Raw genomic sequence first — 23,792 nt, forward strand, 5'->3', positions numbered from 1 at the left:
TCCACTATACACTATATTCCCTCCCCCCCCCCCCCCTCACACACACACACACACACACACACACACACACACACACACCACCACCACCACCACCACCAAATAAATTATTTCTTGATGCCTCAGGAGGTATCCTGTCAACCCACCTTGGTTTCCGTTACTGCTTGCTTAGCACACAGATTGAATAGAATGAGGAATAGGCTACAATCTGTCTTACTCTCACCTCATCTGCTGTCACCCTTCCAAGTCCTCCAAATCTTACAACTGCAGCCTACTTTCTGAACCAATTGTGATGCCATTTCACTTCCTGTAATTTATGCTTATTGCCATCAAACTTCAAAGAGAGTTTTTGAGCCTGCACTGTGAAATGTTCTCTCTAATTTTATAAGGACTATAAATGTAGGCTTCACTTCTTCAGTCTGCCTCAAAAGACTGTAGTTCTCTACTGCCTTAGTACTTTGTTTATTCCTACATTTCTCCAGAACCCAAACTGACCTTTCCCGAGATTGGCTTCTACCAGTTTTTCTATTCTTCTTTAAATAATCTGAGTCTGGTTCCAGCAGTCAAAGACTGTTGTTACATGTGTGTGAACTGCATTTGTGTGTGTGTGTGTGTGTGTGTGTGTGTGTGTGTGTGTGTGTGTTGTCAATTTTAACAAAGGTCTTGTTGGCCGAAAGCTAACTTTCCGACATTCTTTTTGTTGTACCTTTCTGTGACTCAGCATCTCTGCTATAAGGTGAGTAGCAACTATCCTTTTCATAATGTTATTATATTCCATCCTGGATTTTCTATTGTCTGAGTCAGTATTTAGCACTCCTGACTTGTTAAACTGACAGTTCAGTAATGTCAGTATCTGGCTTCTTTGGAATGGGAATTATTACATCCTTCTCAAAATCTGAGGGTATTTTGCCTGTCTTGGTATTGGCTTTCCATCTCATCTCCTGATATTCAGACAGTTGCTTCTCATTTTACAAAAGATTCATTAATTTTCCTACCTGCAAGATCTACCTTTTCCATAGATATTTATATTTCTATAGCACTGAATTTTTCTCCTGGCTATTTCTGCTTTGCCATTTTGCTTTTTTGGCCAGTCTCATTTTTAGATGTCTATACTCTCTTTTGTCTGCTTCATCTCTAGGGTAAACTGTCTGGAATGATAGCAAAATCTTTGGGGGGGGGGGGGGGCACTGTAACTCATGGGAGTACTTTTTTAGGCTAAGATCAGTGTCCAATCATCCTACATTGATAGAAATTAAGCTTAATGGGAAGTTTCAACAGGCAGGTACTAGAGATATCAAAATATCACAAGATTCTCATAACAGTACAGTGAAAAATAATGTTATAGTGTCACAAGATTCACATAAAAGCACAATGAAAAATAATGTTAGTATATTGCATAAGAATATCAGGGGATTAAAAGAACAAAGTAGGTGAGCATCTTGTTTGTTTAGAATATTTAGAAACTGAGGGTGAATGGATGCCTATCTGAACATCATATAGTCACAGGTATGGACATGGTAAATGTAGGTGGATAAAAACTTTCAGCAAATGTAAGTAGAGACACTATGGAGAAAGGAGGAGTTGCCAAATGTGTTAAAATATGTCATTGTGTGAAAAATTTGGAAACTAAAAAATTTTGCATACAGCAACATACAGAAGCATGTGCATATGAGCTTAAACTAAATAATGGCACTTTTATAATTGTAGCTGTGTATAGGTCCCCATTGAGAAATTTTCAACTATTTTTGAAAAACTTGGATTCTTTGTTGTGTTATCTGAGGAAAGCAAATTATTGTTTGTGGAGATTTCAATGATGATTTACTGAAAGAGTCTGATAGAAAGCTTAACCTTCTAGTATTAGTGGGTTCTTTCAATTTGACATCAGTTATAGATTTTCCTACTTGGGTAGTACAGGAAAGCGACACACTGATAGATAATGTTTTCATAGACCAAGATAAATTTAATCAAATAAAAACATTTCCTGTTAAGAATGGTCTGTCTGATCATGATGCACAGCTAGTTACAGTATAAGATATAGTTCCATACAGTAATTCAAAACAGTCCTCCAAAATAGTGAGTTCAATTAACAATTTAATAATTCAAAATTTTAGGGAAAGCTTGCAACAGTTAGACTCAGATGAGGTGTACAGGGAACATGATGCTAATTTAAAATTTAACCTATTTCATGATACATTTGTGAGTATATTTGAAAACAGTTGCCTTCAGAAAACAGTGAAATATAATTGTAAGAAACCATGTAAAAAGCCATGGCTTACTAAAGGGATAAAAATATCTTGTAAACAGAAAAGGGAAATGTATCTTATAGCTAGGAGGAGTAATGATTCTGAAACAGAGAACCATTATAAAAACTACTGCACTGTATTAAGAAAAGTTATTGTAAAGACAAGAAGTATGTTCATTATGTCTGAGATCAGCAAATCTGATAATAAAATTAAAACAATTTGAAATACTGTTAAAAGAGAAACAGGGCAACCAAAAGCACAGGAAGACTGTATTTCCATCAAACACAATGAAAAGTTTGTTGACAAGAAGTCAGAAGTAGAAAACATTTTTAACAATCATTTTTTAAGTGTTGAAGAGAAAACAGGATCCATGTATTCATTAGAAAATGCAAGGCAGTATGTGGAAGAGGCAGTACCTATGCAATTTGATAAAATTTAACTTCAACCCACCTCTCCTACTGAAATTAGAAAAATAATTAACTCAAAAGTAAAAGCTCACATGGAACTAATGGCATTTCCAACACAGTACTAAAAGCTTGTTCCCAACAGATAAGTAGGATTCTGAGCCACATATGCAGTAGTTCACTGAAACAGGGCATTTTTCCAGATAGAATGAAATACGCTAATGTTAAACCATTGCATAAAAAAGCAGGTAGGTCTGATACTAACAACTACCACCGAATCTCACTTCTGACAGCTTTATCCAAAATTCTTGAAAAAGTAATGTATTGAAGAATAGCATCACATATTTGTAAAAATGAAGTACTAACAAAATGTCAATTTTTTTTCAGAAAGGCTTTTCAACAGAAAATGCTATATATGCTTTCACTGATCAAATATTAAATACATTGAATAACCAAACATCACCCATTGGGATATTTTGTGGTCTCTCAAAGGCTTATGATTGTGTGACTCATGAAATTCTTCTAGATAAGGTTAAGTATTGTGATGTGAGTGGGCCAGTACAAAAATCGTTTAATTCAAACTTAACTGGAAGAATGCAGAAGGTTGAAATTAACAGTACAGATAGTCTGCAAAAATCAGCAGAGTCCTCTAACTGGGAAGGTATTATGAATGGTGTCCCATGGAGTTCAGTCGTGCATCCCTTATTGTTCTTAACATATATTAACCATGGAGCTTACCGTTGGTGGGGACGCTTGCATGCCTCAGCGATACAGACACCTGTACCATAGATGCAACCACAATTGAGGCATATTTGTTGAGAGGCCAGACAAACGTGTGGTTCCTGAAGAGGGGAAGCAGCCTTTTCAATAGCTGCAGGGGCAACAGTCTGGAAGATTGACTGATCTGGCCTTGTAACACTAAGCAAAACGGCCTTGCTGTGATGGTACTGCAAATAGCTGAAAGCAAGGGTAAACTACAACCGTAATTTTTCCCGAGGGCATGCAGCTTTACAGTATGGTTAAATGATGATTGCATCCTCTTGGGTAAAAGATTCTGGAGGTAAAATAGTCCCCCATTTGGATCTCCAGGCGGGGACTACTCAGGAGGACGTCATTATCAGGAGAAAGAAAACTGGTGTTCTATGGATTGGAGTGTGGAATGTCAGATCCCTTAATCGGGCAGGTTGGTTGGAAAATTTAAAAAGAGGAATGGATAGGTTACAGTTAGATATAGAGGGAATTAGTGAAGTTCGGTGGCAGGAGGAACAAGACTTCTGAACAAGTGCATACAGGGTTATAAATACAAAATCAAATAGGGGTAATGCAGAAGTAGGTTTAATAATGAATAAAAAAAGTGTGAGTAAGCTCCTACAAACAGTATAGTGAACGCATTATTGTGGCCAAGATAGACACAAAGCCCATGCCCACCACAGTAGTACAAGTTCCGCAGATGACAAAGAGAGTGATGAACTATGTAATGAGGCAAAAGAAATTATTCAGACAGTGAAGGGAGATGAAAATTTAATAGTCATGGGTGACTGGAATTCAACAGTAAGAAAAGCAAGAAAGGAAACATAGTAGGTGAATATGGAATGGGGGTAAGAAATGAAAGAGGAAGCCGCCTGGTAGAATTTTGCACAGAGCATAACTTGATCATAGCTAACACTTGGTTCAAGAATCATGAAGGAAGGTTGTACACATGGAAGAGGCTTAGAGATACTGGAGGGGTTCAGATAGATTATATAATGGTAAGACAGAGATTTAGGAACCAGGTTTTAAATTCCAGGAGCAGATGTGGACTCTGACCACAATCTATTGGTTATGATCTGTAGATTAAAACTGAAGAAACTGCAAAAAGGTGGGAATTTAAGGAGATGGGACCTGGATAAACTGAATAAACCAGAGGTTGTACAGAGTTTCAGGGAGAGCATAAGGGAACAATTGACAGGGATGGGGGAAAGATATACAGTAGAAGAAGATTGGGTAGCTCTGAGGGATGAAGTAGTGAAGGCAGCAGAGGATCAAGTAGGTAAAAAGACGAGGGCTAGTAGAAATCCTTGGGTAACAGAAGATATATTGTATTAAATTGATGAAAGGAGAAAATATAAAAATGCACTAAATGAAGCGGGCAAAAAGGAATACAAACGTCTCAAAAATGAGATCGACAGGAAGTGCAAAATGGCTAAGCAGGGATGGCTAGAGGACAAATGTAAGGATGTAGAGGCATATCTCACTAGGGGTAAGATAGATACTGCATGAATTCTTTACAGATGAATGGAAAAACTGGTAGAAACAGACCTCGGGGAAGATCGGTTTGGATTTCGTAGAAATATTGGAATACGTGAGGTAATACTGGCACTACAACTTACCTTAGAAGATAGATTAAGAAAAGGGAAACCTACATTTCTAGCATTTGTATACTTAGAGAAAGCTTTTGAAAATGTTGAATGTAATACTCTCTTTCAGATTCTGAAGGTGGCAGGGGTAAAATACAGGGAGTGAAAGGCTATTCACAATTTGTATAGAAACCAGATGGAGTTATAAGAGTCGAGGGGCATGAAAGGGAAGGAGTGGTTGGGGGGGAATGAGACAGGGTTGTAACCCATCAACAATGTTATTCAATCTGTATATTGAGCAAGTAGTAAAGGAGAAAAAAGAAAAATTTGGAGTAGGCATTAAAATCCATGGAGAAGAAATAAAAACTTTGAGGTTTGCCTATGACATTGTAATTCTGTCAGAGACAGCAAAGGACCCAGAAGAGCAGTTGAAGGGAATGGACAGTGCCTTGACAGGAGGATGTAAGATGAACATTAACAAAAGTAAAACGAGGATAATGGAATGTAGTAGAACTAAGTCGGGTGATGCTGAAGGAATCTGATTAGGAAATGAGACACTTAAGAAGTAAATGAGTTTTGCTGTTTGGAATGCAAAATGACTGATCTTGGTTGAAGTAGAGAGGAAATAAAATGCAGAGTAGCGATGGCAGGGAAAGTGTTTCTGAAGAAGAGAAATTTGTCAACATCGAGTATAGATTTAAGTGTCAGGAAGTCATTTCTGAAAGTACTTTTATGGAGAGTTGCCATGTATGGAAGTGAAACATGGACGATAAATAGCTTGGACAAGAAGAGAATAGAAGCTTTCGAAATGTGGTGCTACAGAAGAATGCTGAAGATCAGATGGGTAGATCACATATCTAATCAGGAGGTATTGTATAGAATTGGGGAGAAGAAAAATTTGTGGCACAACTTGACAAGAGGAAGGGATTGGTTGGTAGGACATGTTTTGACGCATCAAGAGATCACCAATTTAGTACTGGAGGACAGCATGGAGGGTAAAAATCATAGAGGTAGACCAAGAGATGAATACACTAAGCACATTCAGAAGGATGTCAGTTGCAGTAGGTACTGGGAGATGAATGAGCTTGCACAGGCTACAGTAGCATGGAGAGATGCGTCAAACCAGTCTCTGGACTGAAGACCACAACAACAACATATATTAACGACTTACCACTCTATATTCGTGAAGATGCAAAGCTAGTTTTTTATGCTGATGATACAAGTATAGCACCCCACGTACACAACAAGCAAGAATCATTTGAGGAAGTTGTAAATAATGTATTTCAGAAAATTATTAAATGGTTCTCTGCAAATGGACTCTCACTAAATTTTGAGAAAATGCAATTTATACAATTCTGTACAGTAAATGGCATAACACCATTCATAAATATAGACTATAAACAGAAGTCTGTTGGTAAGGCAGAATACTCAAAATTGCTTGGTGTGTGCACTGATGATTGACTGGATTGGAAGAAACACATCGATGAACTGCTGAAATGGTTAGGTTGCAAATTTTGGTGATAAACATATCAGTAAATTAGACTACTATGCCTATTTTCATTCATTGTTTTCATATGGTGTCATGTTTTGGGGCAATTAGTCATTAAGAGAAAAAGTATTCATTGCACAAAAGCATGTAATCAGAATAATAACTAGAGCCACCCAAGATCATCTTGCAGATACTTGTTTAAGGAACTCAGGATAATAGAGTACCTTCACAATACATATATTCATTTATGAAATTTGTCTCTAATAACCCATCCCAATTCAAAAATAACAGCAAAGTGCATAGCTACAACACTAGAAGAAAGGATGATTTTCACTATTCTGGATTAAATGTCATTTTGGCACACAAAGGGGTCAATTATGCTGCCACAAAAATCTTTGGCCATTTACCAAATAGTTTAAAAGTCTGACAGATAGCCATGCAACATTTAAAAGCAAATTAAAAGAATTTGTGAATGACAACTCCTTCTACTCAATAGGTGAAATCTTAGATATAAAGTAGTAACAAAAAAATTAATTAATTATTTTGTGTAAAGAAAACTTATGTTAAAGAGACAAGTTCCACATCATTACGAAATGTCTTATTCATGATCTATGGAACAAGGATTAATGTATGTATGTACATATTTTTACATTTTCTGCTTCTTTCAATTAAATTCAATATATCATGCATTATCCATGAAATTTTATTTTAGCTTTTCTTTTTTTCTTAATTAATTCATCTCTCAAAGCCTTCTACTGTATACCTTCCCCCGTTCCAGCCAACAACTACTTAACCCCCCCTTTTTAATGCTCAACAATCTTTGGTTCTTTCAACTTATCCAAGCCCCATCTCTTTTAATTGCCTACCTTTTTAAAAATTCTTCAGTTTCAATCAGCAGTTCCCAATAAATTATGTACAGTCTACAAATGCTACCAAAAAATGTTTTGCTGATTTTTAAATCTTTGTCTTATGTTAATAAAAAATATCTTAAACTTTCTGGTGCCGTAGGTCACATCAGTGTACATATAAAGCCTTCTTTCATGGTTCATAAGAGACATTAGGACATATACAGAGGCTTATAAACATTTTTCCCTCGCTCTCTTTGCAAGTGGAACTGGAAAGGAAATGGCTAGTAGTGGTTCATGGTACCCTCCACCATGCACTGAACAGGAGCGTGTATGTGGATATGGCTAATTTATGTTGGTGGATAATTAATATTCATTATTTTAGTAGCCAGAAATGCTTGAGTTTTGGACTGCAATTTGTAAATAAGATCTTAGAAGCTACTTTTAATGCTTCTTGTTAATATGAATGTAATGTAACTGAAGTGACATGAGGGGTTGTGTTGGTGTTGGATTAAATAAGGTACTGTAAAGGGGGGGGAGGGTGACTTTGAACAGCTAGGTGACTTTGAACAGCAATTTAGCATCTTCTTAAAAGATGCACTCTGATGTGTAAATATGGAACTAATGTCAGAGTTGCTAAATATCTCCAGTACTCGATACTTTCAGATTGATATGACAGTCAATATGAAATAACGTTGTATACCAGCGCCAGAAAATAAAATAATTTTCTGGAATGTAAGTTCCTTCACAAAACATTCGCCTATTTTAGAAGCATTTTTGAGTTTAGAATTTGAAACGAATTTTTATGGGCAAGGTTAACACTTGAATGAACATTTACAGAAAACATGTTATATTTATTCTTTGGTGATGTAAAAAAATAAATGTGAAGACTTGTCTTTCAAGGGGTGACTTTGAACAGAGCTTTCCCTGTTCTTTGACACATCAGCTCCATGGAAAATATGTTTTGGTGAAGTTTACTTCAAAGAAAAGTGTAAAATATTGTGTTGCACATGTTATCCTGATGATTAAATTACTCTTCTGAGGAAATGGCATTCCAAGGTGGAATCAGATGAAGTTTTTTGTGTGGCCTAATGTTCCCAATATGTCAGGTTTTGAGAAAGATGACATTTGTAGGATTCTACCTGATTCTAGGGTAGACAGAAGGGGAAGGCTTCATTTTGAGCTTAAATTTGATGTCTATGACATCTGCTAGAGTGGAAACTCTTCCCTGGCAGCTTCCTTTCCTGTACAATGTTTACACATATAATTCTTTAAAATGTGATAACTTTTTTTTCATTAATTTTATTAAAGTCATATAGACTGTTTTTAAAAGCTCTGATTTTAAATAACTTTCTTATTTCATAACTAGCTCACCACCCATTTCCATTATTAGGAAAATTAAACTGTAATCACACAAACAGTTTCAGGTGATTAAAGAAAACTCATAAAAAATACTCAAATTTTTCTAAATAAGTTACTTTCAAAACTATATTTATATACAAAATATCATGCTGTTTCATATGATCAGGATTTCATTTAACAGTAATTGACATGACTCCCACAGAATAGTCAAATGTTTCCATGTTCAAACTGACCCCATTCGATAGGGTAAAATTTAAAAAAAATAAACTGAGTGTGGGAGATAAAAATGTATAATATGCTTTATCACATTCAGCAACACCTCTTGCAACTTCCCATAAAGTTTTGTGTCAATATCTTGAGAAGTTTCTGTTTAATTTACAAAAATGAATTTAAAACATTCAAAGTCACCCCGCTTTATGCTAACCATATGCATCTTTTCTGGTTATGCTAAGAATTGATTAAAATATTTTAGAAATGATTTTATTAGCTAAGTTTACGGACTAATATATCAACAGAAATAATCAGTTTTTGAAAAATAATGTACTTGGATAGATAAAAAAATCCACGCACCAAGCAGTTGCAGGAGAATACACATATAAAAAATTTATTGTGTATGCAAGCTCTTGGAGCCAATGGCTTCTTCTTCTGGCAGAAGGCCTGAAGGGGAAGAAAGGAAAAAGACTTAGGAAGAAGGGTAGTATTTGGAAAAGTCACCCAGAACCCTAGGTCAGAGGAGACCTATTGGATGGGATGAGAAAGAAAAACTGATTGTTGAGGACTGCACCATGAGATTTGAATGCCTGAGAGATTAATATTTGAAGATAGGGTAATATGCAAGACAGAGATTAGTGCTAAAACATTGTGCATGAGTTAAAAAGAGCCAAAAACCAAGTGCATTGTGTGTGATAGAGGTGGGTGGGGATGACGAAAAATAGACAGATCAGAAAAAGAAAGATGCAGAAAACTAAAATGTCCTAAAGGAAGGAATACTTACTGTGAAAAAATGCTAAGACCAAAGAAATCAACATAATTTATGTTAATTTCTGTTGTGAAAAACTGTGGAGACCAAAGAAATTTACGTGAATTATGTTAATGTCTTTGGTCTTCACAGTTTTTCGCAGTGGCTACTCCTTTTTCACACTGTTTCCATTTCATAAAATTTTCATTTTCCAATGGGTCTATATTTCTCTGTCACCTGACAATCTCTATCACATACAATGCTCTTAGGTTTTTGCACTCATTAACTCATGCAATGTTTCAGCAGTAATCTCTGTCTTCCATATTATCCTCTCTTCCACCTTTAATCTCTCAGATTTTCAAATCTCATCTGGTGACTTCTAAACTCTGCCCCTTTTCCTAAACCTCACCAGTCCTTCTCCTTCACACCTCTTCCTTCCACTTCAACCCTTCTGCCAGAAGAAGGAGCCACTGACTCCAAAAGCTTGCATATCTATAACCTTCAGATTTTTTAATCTTCATGCTTTCTTCACACCCTTGTAGTCCTAGTTGTTAATTCTTCATTTTATATTTTTAAGATACTGTATTTCTTTCTGTTTCTTCAGCCTTTGTAATTTATATAATAATTCATTTGCTATTTTCATACTATTTTTCTATTATTTGATAACTTATATTTTTATGCATAAAAATTACTCAGAAAAATTCCCAAACATTCTCTATTTAATAGCTCTCTCCAACAACCCCCTGGATTTAGTCATATTCCCAACATGTTCAGAGTCATTAGATTTGTTTGTCTACATTCAGAATTGTTTTGAAATTCAAAATTGTCCATCATATGATAAATTATTTTCAATTTCATCTGGAATATTTAGATACTAAATAAAAGTCACTGTATTTAACTTTTACAGTGATTAATTGTTACAGGTAGAGGTGGTTACCTAAATGGGAATCTTCCGCCTGGAGTGTATTCTACATTTCCAGGAACTGAACAACAAATGGTTACAGACAGCAAAGTTGTTGACATGTTGGACATTCCTGGTAAAGGTCGCTGTTATGTATACATTGCAAGGTACAGTGAAAATGTAGCTTCCTAAGTTACATTTTTTATTAACTTGAAAAGAACAGTCAGACATTATTACTTTAAAAAACAGCTGCCTGTAGAGTCATTGTAGCTTTCCTTTATGATAAGTGTGTCTGTGTAGTATGCCTCTATGTGTTTTGTGACAAGTCTAGTTAAGTGAAAATATGATTCAGAATTTTTTTTTCTTATTCCACATCCATGAGGACCATTTAACTTAGGATATGTGGAGGAAATATTATTATATCTGTCTTCTGATCCATAGTTTGCTGTGACTTTTTGCAGTTTTCAGTCCCTTGGCAGTGTAAGAAGTTTAAGCTTCTAAGTCAATGCAATCAAAATAAAAGGCCATATATCTCATATTGTGCTGCTTACAAACTCACTCATTGTAACTTATAGAACATAGATGAACTGTTTATAGACAAAATTAAGTTTGTACATAACCCTCAAAATGCTAAACCTGCTTGCAGTTGTCCAGTTATTTTAAAAGCAGCAGTTGATTTTTTACCACCTCCAGCAGTGTTAAGAGTGGGCAGACAGTGAAATTGCAGTGCCAGTAAAATGCCACTGTCTGTTTGTGCACAGGAAACTCATTGAGATAGTGCACATTTGATTTGTGCCAAGGTGTAACGATTTTTGTGGAAGACATGTCATGGATACTGAAGTTCAGGTGCCAAACTTGATTTGTCTGATTGGGTGTGTGCCCTGTGGATCAAGGTCTTTAGCTCCATTCCTCTTCGGAGGATAGTGGCAGATATAGCCTGACCAATACTTCCAAGTTGATACCTGCCACCATTCTGCTCAGAAGAGTGGTGTTTTAAAGACCTTGAGGTACAGGGTATACATCCTGTCAGACAAAGAGAGCTTGGCCTCTGAACTTCAGCATTTTCTGGATGTCTTCCACAAAAACAGCTACCCCACACCCCAAATCTAATGTACACAACATCAAGCAGCTTCCAAGCAAAAAGAAGAAATAGAAGAGGACAAACCAAAGGCTTTAGCATGTGTACTCTATCCAGGGACCACCTCTGTGAAGATCAGCGGAATTCTAAAGAAACTTGGTGTTGAATGTGTAGCATGCATAGTTACTCCAAGACATGTAGCCACTAGGCAGTGTGTAGTATTTGTACAACTTAGGCTTATAAAAGGCAGGCATCTATCCTATCTACAACATCCATTGTGAGTGTGGTATGCATTACACTGGTCAAACAATTTGAATGCTGGAAGTTCAATGTGTGGAACAACAATGTTACACTAGGCTCTGACAACTTGGTAAATCTGCAGTACCTGAGCACTGTGTGAAATATAAGCACGCCATGAGGTGTTATGAGATGAAAATACTTGTGCAGATTCCCAGGTTTTCGGACAGCATCATCCAGGAGCCAATTGAATTCAAGGTGGGGAGAAACCTGAACAGTAGGGATGCTGGCTACAAACTGAGCAAGCCATGGGACTTCATATTCAAATTATTGAAAGAGCCATGGCATCTGCATTTTGTGAACAGAGTATGCAACCAGAAAAATGAAGGTAGCATATCTTCAGCCCATGCTCCATTGGCAGAGGAGACATCAGACACTCTTAAACTATTTGTGAATGATTGGGGTTGTGGAATTTGGTATGGATAGCATGACAGAACCAATTGCCTTTCGACGGGGAGTAAGTCATTGGGGTAGGGGGCAGATATAAATGAAGGAGAAGCTCTCACTACAGCTCAGTATGTCAAAACACCTGATGACTTTGGTGAGGTATATTGATGAAATATTGTGCTAATCAGATATGATCATCCTGCTGAAAAATGGAGGCGTTAAATGTGCAAACACCTTCATCTCTGCGTAACTACTGCAGCCTACATCCATTTTCACCTGCTTTATGATACTGAAGCTTTGATCTCTCTCTGCATCTTTTACCCCAACACTGCTTCCATTACCAAATTGACAGTTCCGTGATGCTTCACCAAGTGATCTGTCATTCGATCCCTTCTTTTTGTCAAGTTGTACCACAATTTCTTTTCCTCAGTACATCTTCATTAGTTATTTGATCTGATTTTCAGCATTCTTGTGGAGCATCATCACATTCTGAAAGCTTCTATTCTCTTCTTGTCTGAACTGGACATGTTATGTGGCGAAAATAATCATTAGTAGAGAATACAATATGTATTTCTCCTTGAATTTTTGTGTAAGCAGTATCTTCTGGATAAGGAGAGCCATTCTTTAATAATCTTGCCCCATTGATACCATCATGAAGGGGAGCATTCAGGTACTTACAGATTTGTAACAACTCAGTGTATGTGAAATTTAAAATTTTCCCAGTGAATTAAATATTCGAAGAGATTTCAGGATTGCAGCCGGTCTTCATAAACTTCATTCCATGATCTTTCAACTGCACACCTGCTAGTCATCTTCAGGTGAACTGTCAAAGACTGATGAAGACATTCTCTGCTCCGCAGTGTCTAGCGCGCTGATAATATTGCCGCTTGTGTCAGAGTCATGGTGACAGAAGGAGCACAGAACCAGTTGGCAGTGCCCTCACTGGTGGAACTGCAAGGATCAGCTGTCTATGGTGTTGCCACTTGCTGCGGTTATTGGAGTATTCTGACGTCTTCATATGTAGCAAATCTTGGAGATGATGGGATTCCACGTATTATCCAGCTGTTAGCTGCCTTCATGGTTCATTAGATTTTCTGTGATGCATACTTCAATGGATTCTTTTATAATGGAGTCCCAAAAAGGTGTTGATGTGTGCAAAATTTATGTTTTGTCATACTCCATTGAATGTCTGTTGGAGATTCAATGTTCTGCAAGTGCGGAGTTGCTGGGTTTCAGAAGGTGAGTGCAAAGTTTATGTTCTGTAAAATGTTCCCCACTGTACTTGTCATTTGTCCTATGTAGGCCATACCACACTGACAAGATATTTAGTAAATTCTCTCCTTCTGCAATAACAAATTATCTTTCACTGATCCCAGCAAGTCCAAAATCTTAGAAGGTGGATGGAAAATCACTTTCACCTGAAAATTATGAAGAATTCTTACTAATTTGCAGGAAATATTTCCAATGAAGGGAAGAAAAGCTAGGAACTTTGCTGGCATGTTCTCTCTTATCCACTTCCTGGTTCTTAGATTTAGCTGAGAATGCCCTGTTAATTTGCTGGGTCGAGTATCCATTGTCTCTGAACAAATGTGCAAGCTCTTTAGGCAAACCAACTGCATCCAACACTGTATGGCCTCTGTTTGCAAGGGTTTTAAGAACACTCTTGGTTTGGAATGGGTGATGGTAACTCGAGGAGTGCAAGTACACATCAGTGTGAGTGGGGTTTTGGTAAACATAATGTCCCACAAAGCCATCAGTCTTCCATCTAACCAAAACATCCTGGAATGGGAGACATCCATCTTTCTCTAATTCCATGGTAAATTGAATGTTCTCGTGAATGGAGTTAAGATGATGTAAGAACTCCATTAACTTATCTTCTCCATGAGGCCCACTTCGAAAGTATCATCCACATATTTCCAAAAAGCAGTTGGTTTAGAAACCACTGATTTGAGTGTTCTTTCCTCAAAATCCCCCATGAAAAATTTAGACAATAGGAGAGACAATGGGCTGCCCATGGTGACACTGTCAGTCTATTCAAAATATTCTTTGGTAAACATAAAATAGGTTGAGGTAAGAGCATGTTGAAACAAAGCAGTGATGTCTGACTGACAATGTTTACCAATTAGCATCAAGGGCTCAACAAGAGGTACCTTTGTAAAAAGAGATACTACATCAAAGCTTACTAGAAGATCCAAACTACTTAGGTAGAGAGCCCCCATTCTGTTGTTAAAATCGGCAGAGTTCTGCACATGATGTGGAGATTTGCCAACCAATGGTCTCACCAAGAAAGCAAGTTATTTGGCTAAACCATATCTGGGGATTTCAATATTACTCACTATAGGCTGTAAAGGAAGACTTTCTTTGTGCACTTTAGGAAGACCATAAATCTGAGTGGTACGCTGCCATGTGGTCTTAACTGCGTGATGGTCTCTGGAGGTAATGAGGAAGAAGTCAGGAGTGTACACATCTTCTGTTGCACAGGTGCTGTAGGCTTGTGATCAGTCTTGCTATATGTAGTATCACTAAGTAGACCACACATCTTCTCCAAATACAAACTACATAGTAACAGAACAGTTCAGTTACCTTTATCAGCCTTCAGCACTGGGCAGCGTGGTCCTTCTGTCACCATGACTCTGACGCATGCGCAGCAATACTATCGGTATGCTTTATATAATGGAGGGGGGAATGTCTTCATCAGTCTTTGATGGCTCACCTGAAAATGACTGGCAGGTGTCCAGTTGAAATATGTAATGAAGTTAACGACTACCTGCTGCAATCCTGAAATCTCTTCGAACAAGTCAGTGTACAGTTTAAGAGAGTCCAGCAGCTGTCGGAAAATGCATTAACAATTAACTTCAATAATTAGTGCAGTCTCTAACAGCTGTTTCACATTGTTTACCTGTACTGCAGCTTATACCACATTCTCGAAGTATATGAAGATCATACCTCACAATGATTTTCTCGGAGTCCAATTTATCTTCCGTGTCTTTGATATTCTTGAAATTCAAAATATCATTTTTCCACATCCTATCTGTCTCTTTCAACTGCTTTATGCCACTGTGGAACTAAGACCTGCATGGTAGAAGTCAGATGCAGCACGTAAAAGCCACTGTTTAGCAGCCTTCACAATAGAGTCATAACCTTCAAATCTAGTTGTATGAAGGGATTCCTTCAGTTTGCTGAAGAGGTGGTAATCATATGCTGCCAAACAAGGGATGTAGAGCGGGTGTTTCACTGTTGTCCATCCAAGCTTTTTGAAGTTGGTATTTGTTTAATTAATGATGTGACCACATATTATCATGCAACAGCAAAACATTATGTTTTTGCTGTTGATATTGAGCATGACACATTCAAATATGATTTTTTTCAGAGTGTCACCTAAGCATCAGAACCAGTAATGGTTCTGTGTGACATGATATCCTCAGGCAACAGTCCTTCTGAATCAAAAGCCATGGAAGCCATCACATTTCCTGCTGAAGACGCAGTTGTGAATTTATTCCTCTTCGACAAATTTGCATGATGCTATTCCATTACCTGTCTTTCTTCTCCAGGTCAGAGTGGTGCAAACAGGTTTCATCTCCTGTCACAATTCTTGCAAAGAGGTCATCTCCATAACTCCTGTACTGTTCAAAAATTCCTTTTCACAGTGTGTTTTTTTGTGATCATTTGTAACCATTTTTGGAAACTGCCTGGCACAAACCTCATTCAACTTCAACTGTCTCCTTATTCTGCACACAACTCACTTCTCCTGTTCGCACTCATATTGATAGTTCATTCATTGTTAAGTATTGTCATCCAAAATCAAATTGTGAATACGGTGCACATTGCCAGGAGTCTTTGCAGTGCTTGGTCTACCACTGTGCTGAGAGTACCAGGTATTGACATACCCACTTACACCGGATAGTCTACCTGCCCAGAGACTAACTGTACTTTGACCAACAGCTTAATATCCTTACACCTTCTTCAATCTCTTGTAAATATTTGTGTTGTCTCATTCCCACAACACAGGAACTCTGTAACACCACATTGCTGTTGGAGTGCTGATGGAGTGCTACAACAGTGCAATTTACAGAAACTGGTTGAATTAAATTTGAACACAAACAAGAAGAATGTTTTTATCACCTCCATGAATAGAAAGACATAGAATGAAAGTTGGATTTTTGAAACAAAAATGTTGTGCATTTCTTTTCGAATGACCCTTGTGTATTTCAGAGAAGGTAACTAAGAAAGACAAGAGATATCAGATACTAAAAATAATATTGAACTAATTAAAGTAGATATGTGTAGCTTTACCTAATCTATTTTATCATACTTGAGATACCAATATTATTGTAACATTCTTCTGTGTTGTACTATCTGCTATTTCATTCTCAATATGCATAAGTGAACCTGATTATAGTGCTTAATTTTAAAAGCAACCTAGATGTTAATTCTCCCTATTTTCTGGTTTCAGGTACTCATATGATCCATTTCAACAATCTCCAAATGAAAATCCTGAAGCTGAGTTGCCAGTCAATGCAGGAGATTACTTGCTGGTTTGGGGTACTATGGATGAGGTACAAAGTTGTTAACATTATCTTTTTAAAAATCTATAAAATTGTGTCAAAATGTGAGAATATTTAGTTTTTTGAAAAATATTCTCATCAGTCCGGGAGACAATATTTTATTACTGGATATGTGTATAATTTAATGCTTCTTTTCACATAATCCCTAATGGGCCTATAAATATGTTTTAATTTCACTGAGAATTTTATCTTTATGTATGTTTGTGACTAATTTATTGATGTTGTTGGGATTTAGTGGGACTGTGTTGCATAGTATAGCTAAAACTTTGCAGTATCTTGACAGTAATTTCATGATTTTGAGCAAATGAAGATGACATTCTGGTGATCCATTGAAATATTATCAAATTTTACAGGAATGATTTTATGGTTTTTAAAATGTTGAAAAAGGGATATCTTAAGATAAACTGAAGGGGCCCCATGAAGGCAAAACATGTTGTTAATAAAAGGATAAATTGCAGTCAAAACTGTTTTTTAAATCAAATATGTGGAAGATATATTACAAAAAAATCAATGTATTTCAGTGTGTAGTCTTTGAGTGATTCTGTTGCCATGAAATCAACCTCAGGGGATAACACTATTTGCTTTATATTTCTAATAACATACTTAGTGCACACAGTAAACAAGACAGAAGTATAAAATTTGCTGTTGGATGTAAAAACAATGGTAGCTTCAACTTCCTAGATGTGACCATTGGTAAAGAAAACAAAACACACCTTCAAAGTCTACAAAAACAACAACAACAACAGCATGAACAACAGACACCTACCCAGCTCACCTTGTCAACTTCCAATGTACAGTCATGCTGCATACAGAGTACTCGTTAACAGGCAGTAATATATCTGGGTAGACATGTGAGGCCATTTTAATGAAAATGTTGGCACCAAGAAACAAGGTGACACAGTCGTGGGCAACTATGGGATTGATGACTGAAACATTAGAGGTGAGAGATTAGTCCAGTTCACTGAGTATACCAATATGTCCATCATGAATACATTTTTTAAAAAGCACCCTGACTGAAAATGGTCATGGAGGAGCCCAAATGTCAGTGTCAAAAATGAGATAGACTTTATTCTGTCAAACATTCTGCAGATTATGAAAGACGTATCACTGCTAAATCAGTTCAACACTGGCAGTGATCACCGTCTGGTGAGAGCAAGGGTTGAACTCAATGTAAGAGATGAAAGGAATAAACTTACGAAAGGGAAGAGAAGTGTAATCAACCTCAAAAACCTGTAAGAACATTCGTTGAAATTCCAAGAAGTCCTCCAAACCAAGTTCCATGTAACTAAAGATGGAGATTTGGTGGAAATGATTGTTTCAAGTGTACGAGAAGTTGGTGGCCTATGCCAAAAGAATAAACAACCGAAGAAATTCAGTGCCAAAACTGAAAACCTTTTACAACAGAGGAGAGAAATGAAAACCCAAACCGATCATGACATTGTAGCATGTTCTGAACTATGTAAGGCAGTGCAAAGAGAAATGAAAACTGACATACAGAAATTCAGTGAATACACCTTACGAGTAAGTTTAGAGAACAAGACAAATTTAAAGTCAGCCAAACACAAACTCACAATTGGTAAAAAGCATATAATCACACCTGATGGAAATGACAGTCGAATCACTGAAAATAAGGAGGTTTTAAAGTTTGTCAGATTATAGCAATTTGTATAGCAAACCAAGGGAAAATTTGAGTGTATCTAAATTAAGTGATATTCCCAGTGTTCCAGATATACTCCAGTGGAAGACAAGTGTGCTCTAGATGGCATGAAGAAGGGAACAGTGCTGGGTGATGAAGTGCTCAGTGTTGACATCCTGAAACTGGCAGGAGAACTAACAATAAATCACTAGGCAAAAGTATTTACTTCCTGCCTGCACTACGCTTCAATCCCACTATCATGGAACAAGGCAAAGATTACATTGATACACAAGAAAGGAAATATTCACAATATCAAAAACTTTTGTCCTATCAGCTTGCTCTCAATTTTGTACAACATTTTCACAAAGATTCTGTTAAATCGAATTAGTTCCACCCTAGACTCGGCCCAACTGATAAAACAAGCAGGATTCTGAAGCAATTTTAGTATTATTGACCACATTCTGACCATTAATGAAGTGATAAGCAGAGCAAATGAATACCAACTGCCTCTTTGCATCGCCTTTGTTGATTTTGAAAAGGCGTTTGACTCTGTTAGCCATATAGCTGTCCTCCAAGATTTGAGTGAGCAAGGTGTAGGAGCAGCACACATTGAAGTGCTCAGCAATATCTATGAGACTTCTTCAGCTTATGTTAATATCGGCGAATCAACTCAAGAAATCCGCATCATGAGGGGTGTCAAACAAGGCGACCCCATCTCCCCAAAACTATTCTTGGCTGTACTGGAAATGGCTATGTCACAGCTGAGCTAGGAAGGTAAGGGTATTAGAATTAATGGATGAAGGCTTACCAACTTGAGATTTGCTGACGATATTGCCTTACTGGCCAACGACTTTGCAGAGCTCCAAAACTTAGTTACAGATCTTGCACCAGAATGTCATTTGGTTGGCTTGAACATGAACCTTTCCAAAACAAAAGTAATGTCCAGCTAGAGATGTGAAAGTCAAGGACAGTCCATTAGAAGAGGTCAGTGAATATATCTACCTTAGCCAGATTATAAAAATGAAGGGAAATGTAAGGCCAGAAATCTATCAGTGCATCAAGCTTGGCTGGCAAGCATTTGGGAGGAATTCAACAGTATTCAGATAAAAAATGCAAGTAAATCTGAAGAAAACAGTATTTGATCAACGATTTCTTCCTGTGCTGATGTATAGTTGCAAGACATGGACACTGAACTCATTAGAAAAGGGAGACTTAGGACAGCACAGAGAGCCATGGGAAGATCAATGGTGGCCTATACAAGAAAGGATAGGAAAAGGGCAGATGACATCTGGTCTGTAATGAAGGTAAAGGACATCTTAGAGAAAGTAGGCTCCTAGAAATGGCTGTGGACTGACCACATCACGAGAAGAAAAGACAGCAGATGGACAAAGCTAGTATTGGAGTGGAGTCCGAGAGAGCATTGGAGGCCTAGAGGAAGACCACCAGGCAGATGGGACAAAGATAACCAGAAGATCACTGGTAGCACCTGGCAGTTCACTTGGAGAGAACTGCTGAAAGCCTACCTGAATCCATAACTCAAAGAGGCCACATCGTTTGATTGAATTGGCTGATGATGATGATGTCAGGCACAATGAACCCATAAGGAGAAGGCCCCAGACATGGCCAACTGATTCAACTTATATTTGGCAGATCACTTATGTACAACGTAAAATGAAAGACTCTTGAGATACTTTGGCTCAACATCCCTCTTGTTTTGAGGAAACTACTCCAAGGTTCATGATGCATAGTTGACTCAAAATTGACAGGTTAATACATAATTGAAAATTGAGCATTTTTCATCACCATATATGGGGTCTGTAAATGCCTGTTTTCCTAGAAACTGAGGAAAGAAACTGTTACAACTTTGGCTTATATAGCCATAAGGTTAATACCGTTCAGTGAAAGTGAAAAGTGCCTGTGGTGTAGTGACCAAGGCACCTGGATTGCATGCAGAGAACCTGTTTTCAATTCTCAAATGCATACTGCTGTTTTGTTTCCACTTACGTTTTTTTCTGTATTGAAATTGGTGGGAATAATAAGCATTAATCAGGAGGAATAATAACAAGGTAGGCCAATAAATTTCTCAAATGACTTTGAGTAGTAAAGAACTAAAATTTTAAGCTATGTTGTATGAAAACAATTCCAAATAACACTGCTGCTAATTTGTCATGATGGATCACAGACAGCTGACCACACGATGCTTGTTTACTGTGAGGTGGTACAGAAATTTATGTAGAGGTTTAAAAAGTGAAATTTGCTTCTGGCAACTCAGGAGGAAGTACTCAACTGTGTTAATGCAACAACAATTCATGCATAATTCATATCAAGTTCCAGCACTGATTTTTCAGATGATGCTATCAAATGCTTGATATGCATTAAAATTAATCCCCAAAAAAGAAATATGTTTAAATCCAAACCTGGTCTGTTACATGCCAAATCTTTATAATGGATTATGTAGTTGGATGAAGAATGTGTTCATTAGATGTTACTGATGCCATGAGTATATTTACTTTGTATGTTTATGTGGCAAGTACCATTCATGTGGCAGGAAATTGAAGACATGTAACATAGTGAGTGACAGAGCCAATGAAGCATAGCCATATTTACTTGTGATAATATACTTCTGGTTGCTGTGCTTCCGTCAAATCTGGCTAAAAAGTGATTGTCTAAAGTAGGCTATTTTAAATGATGTGATCCACACCAAGTTTTCAGTCCAAATATTTTAATTGCACTTTGTTGTTAAATAGCCTACAGTTTATGACCAGACCAAATCTCATTCACTATTAATTTCTGCACAGGTAAACAACTAGCCACATATTACATTTGACTGATGTTCTGTATTGAGATTGTTAGAGTGTAGTAACCTGATAATGAAGTTTACATGTGGCAGACATATGATTAACACAGTCTTAAATCATTATTCTTGAAATATGACAATCAAACCGGCCTGAAAATGATGTGCACAGTAAGTATAATTTGGAAATAGCACACTTCACAGTGCAATCCCATTGTCACATTCAGCAGGAGGCATCTATAGAAGATTGACACATTTCATGAAGTTAATTACAAGTCTACAGTCGATCATAGGAAATACATGCTTGGACACAGAGTTTAGATGAACCTCGAGGCACTACACAAGTTGTAATTTGTGCACACCTGTCAGTGATACACTGTGTAATAATTTTGGGCACAGATCTTGCCCACATTACATACTTCGCAGACTGACTGAAATGGTTCCTTTTATAATATTACAATAATTAGGAAAACATTCAGCTGTTGTTGTTTCTATCTTTTCACAAATTACAATTAAAGATTTACACTTGTGATTAACTGAATAGTGAAGAGAGATTCTTCTGAATGTGAACTTTTATGTACATCAATAACTGCTGTTAAATTGTGCTGGTTTGCCAAAATATAGCATTCTGTTTCAGTAACATTGTTTTTGATTTGACAAAAATCAAACAATGGAAAATCGAGGATGTAATGTAAGAATATAATGAAAAGAAAAGTTGCTACTCACCATATAGCGGAGATGCTGAGTCACAGATAGGCACAACAAAAAGATCGTCACAAATAATGCTTTTGGCCAGTAAAGCCTTTGTCAAATATAGATCACACACACACACACACAAATGCAATTCACTTGCACATGACTGTAGTCTCAGGAAAACTGAGGCAACACTGCAAGCAGAAGCACCAGTGCATGATGAGAGTGGTGACTGGGTGGGGGTAAGGAGGAGGCTGGGACGGGCAGGGGGGGGGGGGGGGGGATAGTAGGGTAGGGGTGGAGGACAGTGAAGTGCTACAGGTTAGGCAGACAACAAGCAAGAGTTGGGGAGGGGGAGTAGTGGAAAAGGAGAGACATAAAAGGACTGGGTATGATGGTGCAATGAGGGCTGTCTGGTGCTGGTATGCGAACAGGGAAGGGGCTGGATGGGTGAGGATAATGACTAACAAAGGTTGAGGCCAGGAGTGTTACGGGAACATAAGATGTATTGCAGGAAAAGTTCTCACGTGCACAATTCAGAAAAGCTGGTGTTGGTGAGAAGGATCCATATGGCACAGCCTGTGAAGCAGTGACTGAAATGAAGGATGTCATGTTTGGCAGCATGTTCAGCAACAGGGTGGTCCACTTGTTTCTTGGCCACAGTTTGTCTGTGGCTGTTCATGTGGACAGACAGATTGTTGGTTGTCATTCCCACATAGAATGAGCATAGTGGTTGCAGCTTAACTTGTAGGTCACATAATTTGTTTCACAGGTAGCTGTGCCTTTGATGGAATACGTGATGTTTGTGACACGACTGGGGTAGTTGGTGGTGGGAGGATGCACGGGATAGGTCTTGCATCTAGGTATATTACAGGAGTATGAATCATCAGGTAAGGAGTTGGGAGATGAGTTTGTGTAGGGATGGATGAGTATATTGTGTAGGCTTGGATGGCGGAATACCACTGTGTGAGAGGTGGGAAGGATAGTGGGCAGTACATTTCTCATTTCAGGGCATGATGAGAGGTAGTTGAAGCCCTGGCGGAGAATGTAATTCAGTTGCTCCAGTCCTGGGTGGTACTGAGTTACAAGGGGAATGTCCCTCTGGGGCCGCATGGTGGGACTTTTGTAGTAGTTGGGGGAGTGGAAAGATAAGGCAGGGAGATTCTTACTAAAGCCTTCACAGACCAGAATTACCCTCCCAACCTTATACAAAAACAAAGGGTACTGAGTTACAAGGGGACTGTTCCTCTGTGGCCACATGGTGGGACTTTTGTAGTAGGTGGGAGAGAGGAAAGATAAGGCAGGGAGATTTATTTTTGTACAAGGTTGGGAGGGTAATTCTGGTCTGTGAAGGCTTTAGTAAGACCCTCTGTATATTTCAAGAGGGACCACTCGTCACTGCAGATGTGATGGCTGTGGGTGGTTAAGCTGTGTGGAAGGGACTTCCTGGTATGGAATGGGTGGCAGCTGTCAAAGTGGAAGTATTGCTGGTGGTTAGTAGGTTTGATATGAATGGAGGTACTGATGTAGCCATCTTTGAGGTGGAACTCAACATGTAGGATGGTGGCTTGTTGGGTTGAGTAGGACCAGGTGAAACAAATGCGGGAGAAGCTGTTGAGGTTCTGGAGAAATGTGGATAGGGTGTCCCCACACTCGATCCAAATTACAAAGATTTCATCAATGAATCTGAATTAGAATTACTATTAGAATTGATTAGAATTACTCTGAAACAAAATGAACACAAAACATACACTTACGTTTCAGGCATTAGCTAACTAAATGCTTCACTTGCAGTATCTGTATGTAC

General features: G+C 37.8%; 1 protein-coding gene across 1 annotated transcript in view; it reads left to right on the forward strand.

The window, feature by feature from the left end:
- The window catches only part of LOC126419598 (peripheral-type benzodiazepine receptor-associated protein 1-like), an 843,217-nt gene that overhangs the window by 632,358 nt on the left and 187,067 nt on the right, over positions 1-23,792 (forward strand). The window contains exons 10-11 of the mRNA XM_050086786.1: positions 10,558-10,702; positions 16,751-16,853. Of these exons, the coding sequence (XP_049942743.1) occupies positions 10,558-10,702; positions 16,751-16,853 (248 nt within the window). The remainder of the gene's footprint in view (positions 1-10,557; positions 10,703-16,750; positions 16,854-23,792) is intronic.

This window comes from Schistocerca serialis, chromosome 9 (genome assembly GCF_023864345.2).
Source record: "Schistocerca serialis cubense isolate TAMUIC-IGC-003099 chromosome 9, iqSchSeri2.2, whole genome shotgun sequence".
Lineage (NCBI taxonomy): Eukaryota > Metazoa > Arthropoda > Insecta > Orthoptera > Acrididae > Schistocerca > Schistocerca serialis.